Source organism: Silurus aristotelis (genome assembly GCF_946808225.1).
Source record: "Silurus aristotelis genome assembly, chromosome: 21".
In the NCBI taxonomy this organism is placed as follows: Eukaryota; Metazoa; Chordata; class Actinopteri; order Siluriformes; family Siluridae; genus Silurus; species Silurus aristotelis.
In genome coordinates this window covers 4,105,131-4,126,980 of record NC_139594.1, presented here as the reverse complement: position 1 = coordinate 4,126,980, position 21,850 = coordinate 4,105,131, and the positions used below count along the sequence as shown (strand labels likewise).

At 38.7% G+C, this 21,850-nt stretch overlaps 1 protein-coding gene and 1 long non-coding RNA gene across 2 annotated transcripts in view; one reads left to right on the top strand and one right to left on the bottom strand.

The window, feature by feature from the left end:
• Nucleotides 1-3,820: 3,820 nt before the first annotated feature.
• LOC310717026 lies at nt 3,821-6,175 on the top strand. Its single transcript, XR_014530732.1, has 2 exons — nt 3,821-3,863; nt 4,010-6,175. It is a non-coding gene; the product is annotated as an uncharacterized lncRNA (long non-coding RNA).
• Nucleotides 5,047-21,850, bottom strand: part of lmx1al (LIM homeobox transcription factor 1, alpha-like) — a 39,538-nt gene continuing 22,734 nt past the window's right edge. The window contains exons 4-9 of the mRNA XM_083524545.1: nt 11,408-11,640; nt 10,410-10,573; nt 10,255-10,332; nt 10,036-10,153; nt 8,058-8,213; nt 5,047-6,961 (exon numbers count right to left, since the gene is read on the bottom strand). Of these exons, the coding sequence (XP_083380671.1) occupies nt 6,804-6,961; nt 8,058-8,213; nt 10,036-10,153; nt 10,255-10,332; nt 10,410-10,573; nt 11,408-11,640 (907 nt within the window). The 3' untranslated portion in view covers nt 5,047-6,803. The remainder of the gene's footprint in view (nt 6,962-8,057; nt 8,214-10,035; nt 10,154-10,254; nt 10,333-10,409; nt 10,574-11,407; nt 11,641-21,850) is intronic.

Sequence of the window (21,850 nt, the reverse complement as noted above, 5' to 3'; positions counted from 1 at the left end):
CCGAGCTACCAATGCTGGGCTCTTAACCAAGGCCCTTAACCTTCAATTCGCTCTGGGTAAGGGGATCTGCCAAACCGAAATGTTTTGAGAGCTCCTTGGTCTTCATGAGGGTCTTTGTTTAGGTTCTCTAATAACCCGTGGGCTCTTAAAGGAGCAAGATAAAAGGGGAAAAAGAGAGCTTTTTTCTTTTTCTATTCTTTACTAAATGTCTACTAATTGTGCAGAATTGGAACATTTATGCAAATAAATTCTATTTATAATTAATTATGTATTCATTTTTCCTACCATTATTACAAATTCAAACTCAGGACATTAAATAAGTGTTTTATGCATTTACTTCGAACTCTAACACTACATGGACAAAAGTATTTGGACAACTGACTTTTTCACCCATATGTGTTTCTTGCCCACGAAGGATGTCTTCAGATACTGGAGCATGACATCATCTTTTCATCTGAACTTGGAGACCCAAAACTGTTCCAGCATGACGACGCCCTTTTGTGCACAAAGTCAGCTCCAGGAACATATGGGTTGGAGTGGAAGATCTACTGCTATAGAGCTCCAATGGATGTGAACACTGTACACCCCCAGACCTCCTCACCTTCTCACCTACATCAAAACCTGACTTTACTACCACTCTGGTGTCTGAATAAATCTCACACAAACCCACAAACTTTAGTGCAACATCTTCCCAGAAGAGTAGAGGTTCAAAAAGCACCTAATCTTATTCTCCACACAGTTTACTCCATATAGTGTAAAGGAAGATTTTCTGAGCTTGAAATCACATCACTTTGTACACACTTATCAATATTGAAACTGTAATCCATACAGTAGCTTCACTCCATATCATCATAAAGCTGTGATATAGCCGGTGTTTGTTATAGGATTTGAGACATAAAGGTATCATTAAGCCTTTTTCTTGTTCGGGATATTCAAAGACACGACACTTAATATTTAACAAGCGATGCGAAATATTGATTCTAGTCTGTAAGGGTTGAGAGTTGAGTATGTTCAGCCTGGTTCCTCATGACTTGGTTTTCTTTTCTCTCCCTTCTGAATCACTGTATAATATTAAACTAAGGAATGTGCACCGTCTCTCCCTCAGACCGTGTCTTGCTACCCGCTGGCAGAGGAATAAAAAGAGCGAACAAGGGGGAGAGCTGATTGGTTAGGACATGCCTTTGACCACTGACGGGAAGAGTGGGAGGACAGGATCACAGTGAATAACATGTCTGACGGAGCTGTTTGTGTTATTTTTCCCTGATTATCGGCTCGCTCACTGGGAGCAAAAAGAGCAGCCATATGTGACCTTCCTCTAGGCCAAATTCTCAAATGTTTTTCTTTCTTTCATTTTTTTAAGCCTGTTGACAATCCCAGTTCTGAGATATGCCGCCTGAAAATCTTGGGGTGCCAATAATTTAGCTACATATGGTTTGTGTTAATATTTGTCACTTGATTCAGAGAAAATTGAACATATTTTTGGTTTCATTCAGAAAAAAAAAAAACATTGCTTAATGTTCTTAGAATGAATGTATAATTATTAATGATAATAAAGATGAGGGATGCCAATAATTTTGCTACCAGGGTTTCTTAGCCTAATGTTTATTGAATAATAATAATATATATTTTTAAATACACTACAATGTACAACTGTACATAATATTATCATTTTTTTTCTTTTTCTTTTTCAAGAGGCACCAGTACTTTTACTTTTTTAAACCTGACGATGATCCCGTATCCAAGAAGACAAGATTTAAAAAAGAAGGGAGGGGGTGCCAATACTTTTGTTACACACCATTACTGTTTCTTACCTGATAATAAGCTCAGATCTGAAATGACGTTCATTTCAAGTTTCTTCTTTTTTTTCCTCCTTTTTTCCCTTTTAATTCTTTCCCTTTTTTCCCCCTTTTTTTAAAATTAAGAATTACAACATTGACACAGTTATCCTAAAGGGTGCCAATAATTTTGCACCAACCCTCCGGAACGGAAGAAGAAGACTCAGTCGAAGGGGTGCGATCGTAGCGACACCGAAAGCACTGATTATATTGTAAAGGTGGAAACACTACACACAGAAACCACATGAACAAATCACACGACGAAATAACTCACGCGACATGGCCAAAAGTATTCGGACACACGACTCTTCCACCCATATGTGCTTCACACAATTTTACAGGACGTCTTTAGATGCAGCAGCATTCAATTTGTCCCTTGACTTGAACTAGGAGACCTGTGAAGATCTGCTTTATAAGGGTATGACTGGAAGATCTCCTGTTATGAAATTCTGCCTGCACTTGAAGCCTTCTCACCTCACTTCTATTCCAGTGCCTGCCTTTACTAACACCCTGAATGAATCTCAAACAAACCTCCATAAAATCTAGTGGAACATCTTCCCAGAAGAATGGAGGTTATTATATCAGCAAATGTGGAATGGGATGTAAAAAAAATAAAACACAGATGGTGAGGTGTCCACAAACTTTTGGCCATATAATGCGTGCATATATAAAATAAACCAATTGTGCCGTCATGTCTCTCGAAAGTTACCCTGATAGAGTCCGGAAATCACAAAGCGGTCGAATCACAACTTCGGGCTTTTATATAACATCCACAGTTCAGAGGGTTAAAAATAATAATAATAATAATAATAATAATAATAATAATAATAAGTGCTCTGTACATGTCATAAAATCTTTTTTTTTTTAAATACACACACCATGCACCAGAAAGCAACGAATTATATCCAGCAGCAGATATAGTACAGAGGAACGAAGATAGACGTTAGTGCTAACCGCAACCATATTAGCCACGATACGAACACTTAAAGCGCAGTACATTAGAGCACACGAACATTAAGCATCACACCGCCCCCTTTTCCTGAACACACCAGGGGGCCATTACTTTTACACACCAGGAAGGAAAGATGATTGCGGATGCTGTAATGGATGTAGCTTCTACCCTGTAATCGCCGAGACCCTGTTAGCGGTGTGACGACCCTGATCGACTTCGAAACTTTCAGCCCCAGCAGGAGGTTACAGAGGGAGGGGCGTGTTTTCTTTTAAGCATCAGACTGTACCCTGTGTCTCTGATCACTGATCACGTTACTGATGTTCCATCTATTTATTTCAAGATTTCTTTTTCTTCAGCTCAGTGAAGACAAGAAAAGTGCAACAATAACATTGAATTTTTTTGTGTCCGGGAGGAAAGAATGACAGATCAGAAAACGTAAGAAAAAAGGAAGAAAGAAAAGGGAATACGAGTCAAACAGAAATGAAGACTATAAGAGAAGGAAATGTAGAAGATAAAGTGATAGAAAGAGAAGAAAGAAAGAAAACTGGGGTGAGAGGACGAGGAGGAGGAAAGCAGAGGAACGGAGAGAAGAGAAATGGAGATAAGAAAAGTAGCAGAAAAGGAGAAGGAGAAGAGAGGAGAGGAGAAGTAAGAAAGGAGGAGTAGAGGAAAAGAAGAGAGGCGAGGAGGAAAGAATTAGATGAATAGAGTAGGAGAAAACGTGATGAGATTGGAAGGAGAGAGGAGAGGAAACTAGAGGTGCGGCGAGAAGGACGGATGAAGAGAAAATAAAAGGGGAAGGAAAGGAGAAGAGTGGAGAGAAAGATGGAAGGAGAGGAGAGGAGTAGAAAGAGAGGAATGGTGAGGGGAAGGAAAGAAGAGGAGATATGAGATGAAAGGAGTAGAAGGAGAAAGAAGAAGAAAAGAAGTGGAGAGGAGTAAAGGGTAAGAGAGGGGAGAAAGAAGAGAGAAGGAGGAAAGAAAAGGAGTGGAGAGGAGAGGAAAGATAAAGAGAAGAAAAGGAGAGGAGAGGGTGAGAAGGAGGAGGAGAAGTGAAATACACTGCCAGTCAAGTTGTTTTCTTTTTTCCTCGTTTTTTCGTTTATATGTTTGTCCATTTCTTTCCAATGTACATAAAAAATACGTTCAGATTTTACCTGTGACTCTAATTATTCTTATTCTTATTATTCTTATTCTTCTTCTTCTTATTATTATTACTGAGCTGCACTTTGATTTAATCTCATTAATTAATTAATATGATTAATTTACATACACTACACAGGCAAAAGTATTGGGACACCCAATTTTTTCGTCCGTATCCGAAAGTCCATATCTTTCCCACCGAACTGTTCCCACAAACATGGAGGCACACAATTGTATCGAACGTTTCTGGATGCGTGAAATCTTCCCTTCATGTGAACTAGGAGACCCAAAACTGTTCCAGCTCCAAGATACTCTTTAGATGGTTTGGAGTGAAAGATCTCCTGCTATAGTGCGATTAAACACCATTGGAATGTGTGCCTGCACCCCAGGCCTCCTCACCTCCATCAGTACCTTTACTAACACCCTTGTGCCAGAAGAAATCTCACACAAATCTTCACAATATCTAGTGGACCATCTTCCCAGAAGAGTGGAGGTTATTACAACACCAAAAGGGGATTAAATGTGGATTTGGCGCCAATCAGGTGTCCCAATGCATTTGTCTCTACAGTGCGTTAGTGTTAGTATGAGCTAAGAGAGCATCTAGAAACCTTCAGACTGGCAGTGTATGTTATGGACGGTGAAAACAAATTCCAGTGCTTAATGCTTTAATCCCACGCGAGTCCACCTGAACCCCCCGCATCAGCGGGCAGGTTTGTGTTGGCCTCGTCTTAATCGCTCTGGTATGCAATCTTTTCCTTTGCTCTCTGAACCCTGCCGTGACTCCTTAAGGCTCTGGAGTGCTGCTCGGTTTAGTCCTTCATGTCCCTAATACCCCTGAACGGCTTCATCTCAGGCCGCGGAATTCAAGTGTCATAGCGTGAGAAGCACCGACAGGACGAAAGGGCGGAGCGTGTTTAATCTGACGAGTTGAAAAAAAATGATACCATGTACTATATACAGTTGAGTGCAGTAGTTTGTACCCCCATGGATTCGGGTGATGGAAAGAAGAGAAACCTGAGAAACAATAGGTATGAAATAATTATAAATAAGAGATGTGTGGAAAATAAATGAATATTTGTTTGTAGTTTGTTTGTTTACAGACAGCATGGGGAGGTGGCAGCTCAGTGGTTAAGGTTCTGAGTTACTGATCAGAAAGTCTGGGGTTTAAGCCCAAATATCGGCAGGCGATCAGGCATGACATTATAACATTATGAGCGATGAAGTGAATAACACTGATTATCTCTTCATCATGGCACTTGTTAGTGGGTGGAGAATTTAAGACATTTTGTACTCAAAGTTGATGTTAGAAGCAGGTAAAATGCACGTGCGTAAAGATTTGAGCGAGTTTGACAAGATGTGATGTCTAGACGTCTGGGTCAGAGCTTTTCCAAAACTGCAGCTCTTGTGGGATGTTCTGGTCTGCAGTGGTTAGAATCAGAACCAAAAGTGCTCCAAGGAAGGAACTGTAGTGAACCGGTGACAGGGTCGTGGGCGGCCGAGGGTTTTGATGCATGTTGGGAGCGAAGGCTGGTCTGTGTGGTCCGATCCAACAGACGAGCTCCTGAAGCTCAAACTGCTGAAGAAGTCAATGCTGTTTTGCCACTCTCTGTTTCACATTAACGGCATGGGAATCCATGAAATTACGGAGTAACACAGGAGCTTCGAGGATGGATTTGGAATGTAGTTAATGTCAACAGTCTGCCACACAGACTCAAGACTACAGTTTGTATCTGATCACCATCACTGCACACCTCAACATGGTTTATCAGTAATAAATGGACATTCGGTGAGACCCAGATGAGGATGAGATTCTCTCTTGAGTCTGGTTCCTCCCAAGGTTTCTTCCTTCTGAATCTCTGGGAGTTTTTCCTTGCCACAGGGACAAACTTACACTTATAAAGAACATATTCATTTTTATCATCACATTATCTGTGTGAAGCTGCTTTGAGACAATGTCCATTGTTAAAAGTGACATACATATAAAAATTAATTGAATGAATATTATATTAGGCAGGTGGTCATAATGGTATGCCTGATCGATGACGAGCATCAAGCACTTTTCTTTCTTTCTTTCTGTCTTTCCTAGTAAAGTGGGCATGACATTTACTTATTTGTAGACTTTGCATAAAAAGAAAGGGGTAAATATGGCACGGTTTACCCGCTATCGCCCCACCGATATTTTATAAATCATGTAAATACGAAATATAAATTATAGACAAATACGAGACATGTAAAAGGTGGAAAAGACCACAGCACGGGGGCATGCGTGAGAAGTAAGACAAACCAGCAACTTGTTTTATTGCTGTTCCTTCCTTTGGGCAGGAGGGTGTACAAACTTTTGCACTCGATTCCAAAACGTCATGTGGTTACTAAAGTGATGACTTCTATATAAGCCTGGAGATGCACGGCTTCCTATTTCCTATTGTTCTTATGTTGTTTTTTTTTTCTTCCTTTTTTTTGAAATCGACGGATTTGTGAATGGATTGTGTCTCAGACAGACGATGAGGTAAAACGTTGGTGACCAGCTGCCTATTGGAATCCACAGCATGCCTATGACGTCAATGTGAATGTGTGTGTCTGATGATTTTATCAATATCCGATAAGCCACGAGGCTGCAGTTATTCCTAGTCAGACCCGAAATCACATCGTTTCCTGTTTGCTATTTAGATCATTATATAAGTGTTTGGGTTTATTTCTCTACAGGATGTCAGCTGACTGAAGTAAGCTCGAGTGCGAGAGCGAGGATGGATGAAAGGCCCGGCAGGATTAGTCAGACAAACACCCTGGGCTAGGAGCGAGGATTTTGTCTGTTTGTTTGCAGTTTCTCTTGTAGACAGTGGTGGAGTTTGTCTGGGGTCGGAGGTGAAGAGGGGTCACGAGGTGAAGTAAGAGTTTTGCATCGAATACAGGCGGTCAATAGGATTTCCCACGCGTCCTGCCAACACCCCTCCCTCCGCCGTCGCCAAGAGACAATCGCCGAGGTGGCCCAGGCTTCCGTCGCTGTCCAAGTCGTGAAAAACGGTTTCTGAGTCTGCGAGGAATAAAAGTCAAATTATTATTAATCAGAGGTCGGAATTTCAAGTAACTGTAAAAACACTGTTCGGTTTCAAGTATCTGGGATCAAATATTATGGTGTTGCATTTTCGATATAGTTGATATACTGATTATGTAGTAACTATAGATGATGTAGCTGTTATCTTCATAAAAACCAAAACAAACAAACAAACAAAAAAAATTTATATACTGTAATTTTATTTACTGTATAAATTTAATCATTTATACAGATTCTTATAGAATCTTTCACATTTCTGACTTTTTTTCCCGCAATTCTGAGATTTTGACTTTATTTCTCACAATTCTGAATTTATTTCTCACAACACTGCCTTTTTTTCCTCACAATTACTACTTTTTTCCTCGTAATTCAGACTTTTTCTCGCAATTCCGTCTTTATTTCTGAAAATTCTGCCTTTTTTTTGTAATTCCGACTTAATTTCTCGGGATTCTGCATTTCTTTTTTAGAACAATTCTGACTTTTTCTTGCAGTCTGATTTTATTTCTCACAATTCTGAATTTATTTCTCACAACACTGGCTTTTTTTCTCACAATTACTACTTTTTTTTCTCGTAATTCCAACTTTATTTCTCAAAATTCTCCCTTGTTTTTTGTAATTTGGACTTTATTACTCGAGATTCTGCATTTCTTTCGAACAATTCTGACTTTTTCTTGCAGTTCTGACTTCATTTCTCAAGATTTTGACTTTATTTCTTGCAATTCGAACTAGCTGGGCAGCGTCACCCCCTCCGTAGTGACAGAAAGCTTTACACATACAAATGAAATTGTCTACATTCAATAGATTGATCTGTGTATCAAAGTATAGAATCTTAGAGCACTATTTTGGGTGCAGGTTTCACAAACTGTGAGATTTGTTGTTACTGGAAAAATCACATGATATAAAACAAAGCCTTTAACCTGTGGAGAAAAAAAATTCCCAGGTTTTTAATTTATATTTTAGAAAGAAATCGTGTTTTTATTCACTTGATCTATCTTGGGTTGGGAGAAGTTGGGTTTCCCAATACTTTTGGCCACACCATGTGAGTTCTGTTAATGTGCTTTTCTCATGTTCTTACCGTACGGGTGCATCTGCTCAGGGCCGAGCTGCGGGGGCGTGAGGCCGTGCCGGAACTGCTCGCCCCCGTACAGGTTTGGGTCGAGAGCCAGAAGCTGCTGTCGCGGCAGGGAGGAGTACGAGAGCATGCCGTCTAACCCGTGACTGCTCGAACCGTCTGCGAGGAGAAGCACCTCAATAAAGTCTTTCCTCCAATACCTTCAGAGTTTTAGTTCTTCCTATCCATTTACACACTTTGCATACACAGCTGATGGTTCAAGGTTGATTATTAATACTTATATATTACTTATATTGCATGCAACATAGTGAGATGACTAAGAAAAAAATGTTATATGTATGCGACAAATAAACATTGATGAACCTTAAACCCTCACCTGAATACACAAAACGTGTCTAAAATGTGAAGACAAAAATCAAATGCGGTCCAAAACAATCAAAATTGTGTTTAATTGTAATATTAACAGCATATAAATTTATCTGAGGTTGAAGTGTTTCCTCTTTAGATTTGCTTAGACTGCAATATTACTGCTAACACGAAAACCTGTCTGAGAGACTGTATGCTAACACTAGCACATGTTAGCAAACTTGGTTCCTGGTTTACACAATCACTAATAGCCTATATAGCCTTTCATTAGCTAGCTGTCAATCCAAATGTTAGCTAACCAGTCTAAAACTGTCTAAATGTTTGAATTACAGTATAGCAGCAGGGGGCTAATAGTTACAGCAGTAGAACTGTTAGCATAACGGTGACATTAGTATGAATATATATTAAGGCTGTCAAAATGTACACGTTGATATCGTGTTAAAGCGAATTAATCTTAACGGCCCAAATTTTAATAACGCGCGATTAACGCAGCGCGCGTTTCTGCTTGTCCGTTTTTATTAAAAATATAAATAAATATATATAAAAGAGGCCAAATTAAATCCTTTAGCGCAACACGCGTTTATTTACGACGCCCTTTCTTTACTCAGATATAAAAAATAATAATAAAAGTCCCAAATCAACATCAAAATCTGCATTGACATACACACATCCGGCAATTAAAACCGTCCGTGTGGAAACACATTTTTTACTTGAAAACATTTACATGAATATTTTGTCTTGAGTTTGGTTTCACTAATATACATACATACATACATACATACATACATACATAAAGCATCCATTAGTCCATGCCCATGTTTATTAGAGTATAAAAGACTTGAAAAGTATTTATTTAAGCTACATTTAGAACAGATATAAATGTGTGATTAAGTTGCGATTAATCGCGAGTTAACCAATGACGATTGTGCGATTAATCGCGATTAAATATTTTAATCGATTGACAGCCCTTATATATATATATATATATATATATATATATATATATATATATATATATATATATATATATATATATATATATATATATATATATATATATACACATACCATGTACAGTACAGACAACATATTTCTTTATATCCATCTAGTAGTATTGGAGATTTTAATTATTTATTTATATATCTATTTATTTATATCATTATTTATTGCTGCCTAAATATAGTGCGAATAAAATCAAATACAGCAATAACAGCAAGCTAATGTAAAGCAAGTACAGCTACATGCTACGAGCTGAAAATCGAAAAGTACAAAGTTTAACAAAAAAATTTAAAAAAATGCTGTGGATCTTTAAACCAATGGTAAATAAGAGGGAACAAAACATAATTAAAGCAAGTATGAAACTCGAAGGCTAGCTACTATTGAAAGTGAAGTTATATTTATGCTAACAGACCACAAACTAGCTGTCTTATGAGAGGAATGATTATGTTTGAGCAACTCCAGAGTGGAACGAGTATCGCTGCTGGATGTCAGGAGGCACCATGATGTGGTTTCAATGATTATTTCCCTTGAGCAGCTCTGCTACACGAGGTTATTTAAAATCGATTTGCTGGTGAGAAACGAAAAACACGCAGTAATTAATAACGTGACGCCTCACCCTCGCTGTCGTCGTTACTCAGACGTCCTCCTCTGCTCGGGCCCCTCCTGCTGCCACCGATCTGCTCCTGCTCCTGCTGCTGCTGTTGCTGCTGCTGCCTGCGAGCGATCTTCTTCATCTGAACACATCACCGGACAGAACAATCGAAACCCAGAACTCCAACAAAAGGCGGGAAAATGTTTTATTAACACATAAAGAGGAAAGACTGAGACGCTTTACCTTCGCTCTCTGGTTCTGGAACCAAACCTGGACGACTCGGACCGTCAGCCCGGTTTCGGCTGCTAAGGTCTCTCTGACCTGCACAACACAAATACGATCATTACCAGGGGTCCAATAGCAATAGCACCCTGCACTGAGTAGGCGAGGTGGCTCACTTTTCGGCAGGGTTTGGAGGACACTTCGAAGGACGCCTTGAAGGCGCGGCGCTGCTGTGTGGTTAAGATGGTGCGCGGCCGCTTGGACCTCTTGTGCTCTTTACTGTCATCGCCGGCTTTTCCTCCCATGGAGCTGCTGCCACCTTCTTCATCCTCGCTCTTCACTGCAGGGGAGAAGGAAGTGTGATATCAGTTTTTCTTTCCAGATACTGAACTTTTAAGGATCAGCTAATATCCTTTTTTATTATTATTATAAATTTCATTTGGTTTTTTTTGTTTTAATTTAAGTTATTTATTTTTACATGCTTATACATGCTGAAATCCCAAAATTTTTATTCAAGTAAAAATTTTCACCTAAAGGGTTTAAATATTATTAGAAAAATTCAAAGACATTCAAGTCAGTTTTATTCTTCTACAAAAATATTTTCCAGGATTTCTTTCTTTTTTTTTTTGTTAAAATCAAATCAAAACCTTTCAGTTTTTGTTTCCTTTATCTGGCAAAATTATCTTTTTTTTTCCCCCAGATATGCAAACCACCAGCTGATATCACCCCGGTCCTGATCTTGAGATCAAGTCAGTGCCATTTCTAATAATATAAAAGACCTGGTCAGGTGTTTTTGTAATAATTCACCTGGATTACTGTTTGAGGAGCTAAAACACTGGATAAATACACTACAGTATATAAACCAAAAATACATTTCCAGCCATATGTGGTTTTTGCACAAACTGTTATCCCAAAGTTTTAAAGGCATGTAATTGTACGTCTTTGGATGCAAATGAGTTAAATGTTACCTTCACTTAAACTAGGAGACTATTGGATGCTCCATACAAATCCAGCTCCATGAAGATATGCTTTACATGTTTTGGAGTGGACTAAAACTAATAAAAATCATTTTAAGTCACTGTTTACTGTATAATTTCACAGTAATTCTAAAGCCCCTCCTGTAGTCTTGCATACATAAGCAATGTACATGTAATAAACACAGACTGCAGGTCACCTGACTCAGTAGGCGCGGGGCTGATGGCAGCAAGCATCTCTCTCTCCTTCTCATAATCTCCACGGCAGAGCAGCTGGCCTTCTTTCAGGACAAACTCGTCACCCCTCTGGAGCCGCCGCTCGCACTCGCAGCAGCTGAAGCAGCCCAGGTGATACACCTGCCCCAGCACACGCATGATCAGCTCCGAGCGGCCGATCACCTGCAGGCACGCGCTGCACTTCCGCACAAACAGCCTGTCACACACACACACACACACACACACACACACACACGAAACAGAAATTACAGGATGTGTGGTAGATAATTGGTGGTGCTGGGATTTAATCTCACAACCTTTTGATTCAAGGCCCAATGCCTTGACCACTGAGCTCCCACCTCCATCTCATCTTATTCAGCCACAAGGGTGTTCGTAAGGTCAAGTAGTGATGTAGGTGCTGTGAGGAGGTCTGGGGTGCAGTCAGTGTTAACATTCATATGTTCAATAGGGTTGAGGGTTGAGGGTGAGAGCTCTATAGCCGGAGATCTTTCACTCCAACCCATGTAAAGCAGATCTTCATGGAGCTAGCTTTGTGCACACGGGCAGCGTCATGCTGGATCATGTTTGGGTCTGAAAGTTTAAGTAAAGGGAATATCTAATGTTAACATATCCAGAGATGTCCTAGAATTTTGTCTCTCCAAGTTGGTGTAACAGTTTGTAGGAAAAAAGCAGACATGGCTAGAGAAGTCACGTGTTCCAATACTTTTGTCCATATAGGGCATTTTATAGCACTGTATTCAAAATAAGATACCTATTTGCAGTGTTTAAGGCTCGACACTAGGAGGCAGCACTTATCAATAAGACCAACTGAGATGCTGAATGACGATGTGCAAAAGAAATTGATTTTCTATCTATCTATCTATCTATCTATCTATCTATCTATCTATCTATCTATCTATCTATCTATCTATCTATCTATCTATCTATCTATCTATCTATCTATCTATCTATCTACTGAAATATTATCAACTATATGATGACATCACTTTGTTTTGCACAGGAATTTGAGGATTTTCTTTTTAGCATTTCATGGAAGGAGTCTCCAGTGTTATGGTTTCAGCTTTCTGACACAGAAAATCTTCAGAGAAACCTGCAATTTTGTTTTTTTCCCCCAGTAAACTTCAAGAGAAGAAAAAAAATCTTTATTTTCTACTATAATGTGAAAATGATTTAGTTATTGAAAGACTTGTGTATGTTCCTTCAGTTTCTACGAAACAAACTAGAAAATATAATCGTATAAAGAGTTCCTTTCACCAAACAAATCTATAATCTATGTCCAGATGTTCCACTTGATAACCATTAAAAAAATCCTCCCTCAGCAGGAAGAACAGCTTCCAGACAGTTGGTTTCTCCAAACATTCAGCTGAAATACTTTGCCATTTCTCTTTAGTAAAAACTTGCCAAAGTTGTTCTTCACTATGTGGAGTTTTCTTTCTGAGCTTGTGATCCAGTTCATCCCAGAGCAGTTTAATAGGATTTAGGTGCAGTGACTGGGCAGGCCATGATATATATATATCACTCCAGACTTGCACGGTGTTGGAGTATGGAATGGTTGCCATGTTGGTTCCTTTCACGTTCCAGAATAAGCCTCCGACCTTCCCTGCTCCAAAACAACCGCAAACCAATAAGCTTCCACCTCCATGTGTGGGAGTGAAGGAGTTTGATCTCATCTTTTCTCCTGTTCTCCATCTCACACAAGTTCTTCTGGAGTGAAATGCTACATTTGGTCTCCACAAAACCTCCTTCCAGTCGTTCACTGTCCAATTCCTGTGTTTTTGCCCTTTAGTTTGTCACTTTGATACAAAATGAACATGAACTCAAAAACCATAAAGGACCTGGAGTTTTCTTTAATAGAAGGAGTTACAGGAATATTGTCTGAGGTTGACTTTTAGTTGAGTGAGCTTGCGTTTAGAAAATGAACAAACCAGGAAATTTTGGAACAACATCTCGTAGCAAAATTCATAAGAATGAGCTCCATCGCCTTCATAATATCACGACGACTTCATTTTTATTCCCCACCTTTCCTTTTTTCCATGTCAGTTCTTATTTCCAGGCACATTTCGTTCCCTCTTAAATTCTTTCCAAATCCCTCATTCTTTTCCTGTCCGTACCCTCCCTCCTTTTGTTAGTATTTTCTGGCAGAAATGCCCCGTCCTCCCTCCTTTCCTCCTCACTCATTCCCTCTCTCCCTCCCTCCCTCCATCCCTCCCTCTCTCCCAGCACAGCTCAGCTCGCTGAAACTAATAAAGACGGGATTAATTAGATTGTTGTTTAAACAGTGCGATGCCCAGACAGACGCTATAAACTCATAAACGAGGATTGAGAATAGCATGGGGTTAATCTCTCCTCTATCGTTTTTTTTTTCTTTTTTTTTCCACACACTCAAATAAACAGCATTTCTTGCTCTTTCGCTCGTACACTCCGTCACACACACACACACACACACACACACACACACACACACACACACACACACACACACACACACTGCACAAGGACTCCTTGAGATGTTCACGTGCACTGACAGGCACATGTGCGAGTGTGTGGGGTGTAGTTCTCCTTCATTACTTGTACATATCAACACACACACACACACACACACACACACACACACACACACACACACACACACACACACACACAGGATCCTAATTGCTCAGAATAACCACATCGTCTTACACACCCTGGTTCGATAGCGTACATATGCAGTGACATTATTTTGCACAAAAAAATTGAGTGCAGAAAGTAATAAAAAAAAAAACCAAGAAAAACTTTTCTTTCTTTCTTTTTTTTTATGTGAGAGACCCTGCAGAAGAAAAGGCAATAACCCAAGTGAGCGGCCTAAAATGAACATCAGCGAGATGAAAAACATCTTCAACCAAAACAAGATTCTATTGCAGCGGGCCACGAGGAGGAACGACTAAGTATATTTGTGGGAGAGTGTGTGTGTGTGTGTGTGTGTGTGTGTGTGTGTGTGTGTGTGTGTGTGTGTGTGTGTGCTCCAGAACCCTCGCTGAGTGAGATGAAGGTGTTATTCCCTAAATCTGGTGAAAGGAGTGGCAGCCAGGTCCGTACATAAAGGCGTCTGATCTGCGTGGATGTGATGATCCTGTCCGAAACGCAGCTGCTACAGCTAATCTGTCTCAATCCATCTGCCGATCGCGCCAAACGAAAATTACACCTACTTAACACACCCATACCAAAGACACTGAGCCCTCTTCACAGTCACCCTGAGCAACAGATCCCGCGCAACAGAACTGACCGAAGGACGGGGCGGAGGAATCGGTTACGATCGCAATAACAAACTGCATTTCGCCTTGTCGTGCATCTTGCTGTCGTTCAGAGAGTCTAGTGGGAGTAGCTGTCACTCGAGATGTAAAGGATTCATAAAGCTGTCAATACGATTTTAAATCAAAGCCAGTGGTGCTTTAAAAGCATTCAGGAGTAAAAAAATAACACAAAATAGGATTCAGTAGTAAACATTAACTTAAATAACGCACATATAGCTGTAAATAGCACTCGTATACTGTTCATCTAGCAGTCAGGAGTACGGAGAAACAATCAGGAGTCAAATTCTAGACTAGCGTTCATATTGGAATACATATTAGTCAAATACAACTCATCTAGCGCATTCAGCAGTACTCAGAAAGATATAGGTGTAACAGTACTCAACACCATGCAGGAGTGTAACAGTACTCACAGAACTCAAAATCGTTAGGGAGTGTAACATTACTCACAGTACCCAAAATTATTCAGCAGTGTAACAGTACTCACAGTATTTAAAATCATTCAGGAGTGTAACAGTACTCAAAATCATTCAGAAGTACTCGCAGTACTCAAAATCATTCAGGATCATAACTGTACTCGAAATCCTTCAGGAGTGTAAGAGTACTCACAGTAATCAAATTCATGCAGGAGTGTAACAGTATTTGAAATCATGCAGGAGTGTAACAGTATTTAAAATTATTCAGGGGTGTAACAAGACAAACAATATTTAAAATCATTCAGGAGTGTAACAGTACTCGAAATCATTCAGGAGTGTAACAGTACTCGAAATCATTCAGGAGTGTAACAGTACTCAAAATCATGCCACACCCAGTTGAAATGACTAAAACAACATTCATATGGCCGTCACTAGTACTAACATACTATTCATCTAGCAGTCTAATATTCCAAAACATTCTGAAGTCTAAAAGTCTTAAATACTATTCAGTAGTACATTCAATATTCACTGAAATGTATATTGCCAAAAAATTCACTTAAATACTATTTAGCTAGTAATCAATAGTACTCAAAAAGCATTCATATAGCCATATATAGTACTTCATTATTAATCATATAGCAGATAGTAGTACCCCAAAACATCCCTTAGGGTAATAATACTCAAAAAGTGTTAAGTAGTAAATATTACTCACATAGAATTTACACTATAAACATTTCCCAGGTCCATATGGCAGTCAGCGGTACTCTAAAACATTACTAATGCTGTAAATAGTACTCACATATCAGCAGTACTCTAAAACATGCATACTCTTATAGATTGTACTCAAATACTATTCATACAACAGTGAAAAGTGTAATAGTGAGTAAATAGTAGTAAGTTGTAAAAATATTACTCAACTAGAGTTCATATTGCCATTAATCTACACAAATACTACTCATTTAGTAATCAGCATTCAGGAGTGTAACAGAACTCAAACGCATTCAGGAGTGTAACAGAACTCAAACGCATTCAGGAGTGTAACAGAACTCAAACAGCATTCAGTAAGTGAACTCAAATTTGGCATTTGATTTGAGATTGAGGACTCAAATATACTGTAGGCGTTCATATTGTAATGCACACTACTCTAAATCACAGAGCAATCAGTAGTACTTAAAAAAATTCAGAAGTCAATATAATAGTATAGCGTAGGGGTGTAACGGTACGGTTGGGGAAAGAAATGCAAGACTTGTTATTTTTTCTTCTTTGTTGTTCTTGTTATTTTTTATTTGTGTAGTTGATTATTTTCAACTTTTAAACAGTTCATTTTTTTACAAAATGCATGTTTGGTTAAAAAATATATAAAATAATATGTAATAATATTTTTATAAAAATAAAATAGAATTTAATTAATGCATTACAATTTAATTGATTACATTGAATAATCAATTAAATTGGCACAAATTTAATTGATTCAACAAAATTAAATAAATGGATTAATTAAATAGTTTACATTTGTTAGACCCCATTTGGGTAATACAAATGTCTATATAAGTGCGTGTGTGTTTTATATTTAATAATACATTTTCTAGGCATATGACTACTAAGCAGTTAAGTTACTACTTGAATGTACTACTTTTTTCAGCATACTTTATCACGTCTTCATTTATTCCATCCTTCATTCATTTACTTCCTCGATATGTGGAATTGTCAGGATTGTCAGACATTGTTGAGGCTGGACATAAAACGCTAAAGAATCCAAAGTGCTAGCGTTAGCCGTAAAAAAGTTTACAGGAGTCAGTAGTATATATGTAAATAGCATTCATATAGCAGTCAGTAGACATTTTACTAGTATTCAAATAGAAATAATAAAGCAGCTAATAGTATTAAAATAGCACAGTATTCCGCATTCCTGCATTCATTAGTATTTAAAGAATTCAGAAATCCGATAGTATTGATATCCATCAAATACTATCCATATAACACTCATTAGCACACAAATAGCATCCAGTAATCAGTAGCACTCAGGTACTATTCATATACCAAACACTTTACTCAAACATTACTTGAAAACAAGACTGAAGTAGCAGTCACTAATACTCATACTAATTACCACACTAACAGCTTTCAGTACTCAGTAGTACTAATATACTGTTCATATGGGAGACACTAGCATTCATGACTCTACATTACTCCAACACAACACTCATTTAGCAATCATGGGCACACTAATAGCATTCAGTAGTCAGTAGTACTCAGATACTCTCTCTCCCTCTTTCTCTCTCTCTCTCTCTCTCTCTCTCTCTATATATATATATATATATATATATATATATATATATATATATATATATATATATATATATATATATATATATATATATATATATATATATATATCTCTCTCTCTCTCTCTATATATATATATATATATATATATATATATATATATATATATCTATATATATCTATCTCTCTCTCTCTCTCTCTCTCTCTCTCTCTCTCTCTCTCTCTATATATATATATATATATATATATATATATATATATATATATATATATATATATATATATATCAGAAGCCAATACTCTTATACAGCTGACAGCTCTACCTTAAGCACATTGGAATGCCACTGATACAGCATACGTCCAGAAAATTTTCAGCACCCAGTGTAACAACACACACACACACACACACACACACACACACACACACACACACACACACACACACACACACACACACACACACACAACAGGCAAGGTAATGAAGTAGGCCGTCATTGTGGTGCCCTCCCGAGGCTCCAGCTTGTGTTCAATCACTCCTCACAGCTTTGATCTCTCAGGAGTGAAGGGGTTAAGCGTGATTATGACCTTTGGGAAAATGGGACCTGAATTCACCTTACAAAGACGCTAAGGTAGGCGCTCGAAGAGACGTATCGTCCTTCTGACAAATCTTAACAAAAATTCAAGCCGAATCTCAGTGTGGGTGGATTCTCTGTGCAAGTACACACGTTCGGACGTTGAAGGGAAGGCTTGTGCACAGTTTCATAATGCGTGTATGTGTGTGTGCTAGCTTTAGCTATGCTTTTGTGTGTATATGAAGAATCGATATGTAAATCATGCATGTAAATATAATTGCATGGTTTATATTAGTGTGTGTGTGTGTGTGTGTGTGTGTGTGTGTGTGTGTGTGTGTGTGTGTGTCTGTCTGTCTATCTATCTATGTGTGTGTGTGTGTATGGGACCGAAATTGTGTGTGTGTGTGTGTGTGTGCGTGTGTGTGTGTGTGTGTGTGTGTGTGTGTGTGTGTGTGTGTGTGTGTGTATGAGCGGATATTGCTGTGAAGCAAGGTGGCTCTGCGCCAGGGTTCAGTAATCACATCATCTCCCTTTATTAAATCTCAGTGCACTGCTTCTGCGTTATTAAAATCTCCCAGCATTCCCCACTACGCTCGCCTACTATACTCCCTAACACACACACCACACACCCACCCACTCACACACACACACACACACACACCTAAACACACACACACACACACACACACACACACACACACATGGGCACACACAGACGCCCACAGAAAGGCAAATATCCTCAAAGATAATATGCAAACACCAACAGGTAGGTGATAAACGTGTATATAATTCCACTCGCTGTCAAATCCGAGGTCAGGGAGAATGAAGGAAGGCAATCGGCCGTGACGTGTCTTTCATTTCATTCAAACGACTCTTGGGGTAAATACGAAATGTACACTGAGGGAAGCGGCATTGCGCCTGATCGCCTTCTAATGAGGTTAACCGTTCTCATTACGGGGGCACAAAGCAAAGTGGGCGTGGCTACCCTCAGGTAATGCTTGAGGTAGTTACATTCATCGGATGTTCATCAGGTGAACTACGTTTAGTACCAACAATCGCGATTGGGTTTGTATGCTAAATTACGAAGGGTTTCTTTTCATGAACTTGGATCTTGCCCCGAACAGATTATCAATGAAAGTGACGCATACCAACTGTCAGAAGGCTAAACTAGCAAAATTAAGCTAGCTAGTCAACAGATAATTAACCTAGCATGTCTTGTACACCAGATATCTGCAAAACGCTTACGAACCTCGCAGACAAAAATTAACCAGCAAGTAATAGCTAGCAATTCAAAAGCAAGTGAAAACCTTGTAGCAAAGTGAAAGCTAATCTAGTGAGGATCAATCTTTTTAATAATTGAAATTCATGTTTTTTTCAGCAATGTGTTTAGTTTTGAGACTTGAGGCTGGTACAGAGGGACATCGATCAACATTTACATTTATATTCGATCCAGAGTAACTTTCAGTGAACAGGAACATGATAAGTTAAAAACCTTATTGTAAAAGTAGGCGTGGTTTAATAGTAAAAACTTTTTAAATGGAGAATAATAGGCCACGCCCGCTTTTTTGATGAATTTGATTAGCATTATTTTGTAGAGACAGGCTGATCGATCCTAAAGTATCTTTTGATACTGGCATTGAATTGAGGGTCATTACAATATCGATCCTACTTGTGTTTTTTTCCCCAAACAAGTCAGTTGAAGATTCACTGAACATTAATGGTTTGTGTAAGCGTCACTTTCTACGAGTTAAGGAACTTCAATATAAAATTTATATTGCACTTATCCATAGTGACAGCGTTATCTCAAATACACAACTGAGCCATTGAGTTTTAAGGGCCGTGTTAATGGGCCCAGCAGTGGCATCTTGATGGAGCTGGGATTTACATTTATCCAATCAGATGTCCAACATCTTAACCACAGATCTGCCACTTCTATTTTTTTTCAAAAATTTTATACTTTTATTTTATTTTTGGTATCCCGAATCAAAACTCCTCTCTACCTTCTCTAAACAGACTCCTATTAGAAAAAAGTGACTTCAGAAATACAATATACATTCTATTGACAAAACACAAACAATTCTGTATGTAGAAAAAAAAAAAATCTATTAGCATTTCACTCTTAAATTTGTGTTTAAAGTTTTTCTTTGTCCAATTACAACGATGTTCAGGTCTCTGATTGAACTCAGCCATTTTTTGCTTAAATTTACAGTATTTGGCAGATGTCCCTATTCAGAGATACAATTAACTCATCTTACAATTGATCAGCTATGAGTGGTTTACTTGTGGTCACAGGAATGGCATCTTGGTGTGGCTGGGATTTGAACTCATGACCTTCAGATCGAAGGTCCAATGTCTTAACCACTTAACTTCCACCTCCCATTTTGCACTGTGTGATTTCCTGATTTTTGATCACCAGACCTACTGTGTTTTTTGTGTATGATTTTGAATTTTTATTTGGAATGGTCTAAAGGGGTTTAGAACAGAGGAGGGACATGGGGTATATAGGTAGGAGAATGCTGAGGATAGAGCCACCAGGTAGGAGGAAAAGAAGAAGACCAAGGATGTGGATGTGGTGAGAGAAGACATGAAGGTAGTTGTTGTGAAAGAGGCAGATGTAGAGGACAGGGAGGTATGGAGACGGATGATCAGCTGTGGCGCCCCCTAATGGGAGCAGCCAAAATATTGATATTGGTATTGACGATACTTTTTTGGTATTGGATCGAAAATAAAATAAGTTGTATTGTAAATCCCAGGTGTTCAATAAGGAACAGGGCATTACTGTATATACAGCTCAGTCAGAGTGACCATAGGATTCTTGATCACCTCTCTTACTAAGCCCCTTTTCCCCTGTGATTGCTCAGTTTGACCAGGCGACCAGCCCTCAGAAGAGTCCTGGCTGTGCCACGCTTTTTCCATTTGATAAAAATGGGGCGACTGTGCTTTTGGGAATCTTTAATGTTTTTTTGTAGCCTTCTTCAGATCTGTGCCTTGCAACAATCCTGTTTCTGAGCTCTGCAGGAAGTTTTTCAGCTGTGAGGCCTTCTATAGAGAAGTGTGTGCCTTTCCAAATCATGTCTAATCAATAAACTTTTTTTTACATATACTGTAGACTCCAGTCAAAATGTAGAAACATCCCAGGAAGGATAAAAAAAAAAAAAACTGGAGGCACCTGAGCTCAATTTTAAGTAGTGTTCTAAAGGGTCTGAATACTTATGTACTTATGTGAAAGTTTAGGATATGAATTGTAAAAAATGTACAGGTATTTCTAGAATTTTCACTTTGCCGTTATTGGGCAGTGAGTTTAGATTATTGCGGAGAAAAATAAACTTTTTGAATGAATGCAGTATCAGGCTGCAACATAATAACATTGAAAAAGTGAAAGGGGGTCTGAATACTTTCCACTGTGTATATATATATATATATATATATATATATATATATATATATATATATATATACACAGTCAGGGCAAACATGATGACATTATAACATTATGACTAGTGACATGAAGAACACTGATTATCTCTTCATCATGGCGCTTGTTAGTGGGTGGATTTATCTATTAACCAACAAAGTGAACATTTTGTCCCCAAAGTTGACGAGGATTGGGCGAGGATTTGAGCAAGTTTAACAAATTGTGACGTCTAGACAACTGGGTCAGAGCATCTCCAAAACTGCAGCTCTTGTGGGATGTTCCTGGTCTGCATTAGTCAGTATCTATCAAAAGTGCTCCAAGGAAGGATCAATGGTGACCCGGCGACAGGGTCGTGGGCGGCCGAGGCTCATTGATGCACATTAGGAGCGAAGGCTGGTCCATGTGGTCCATCCCAAAAGACGGACAAAGT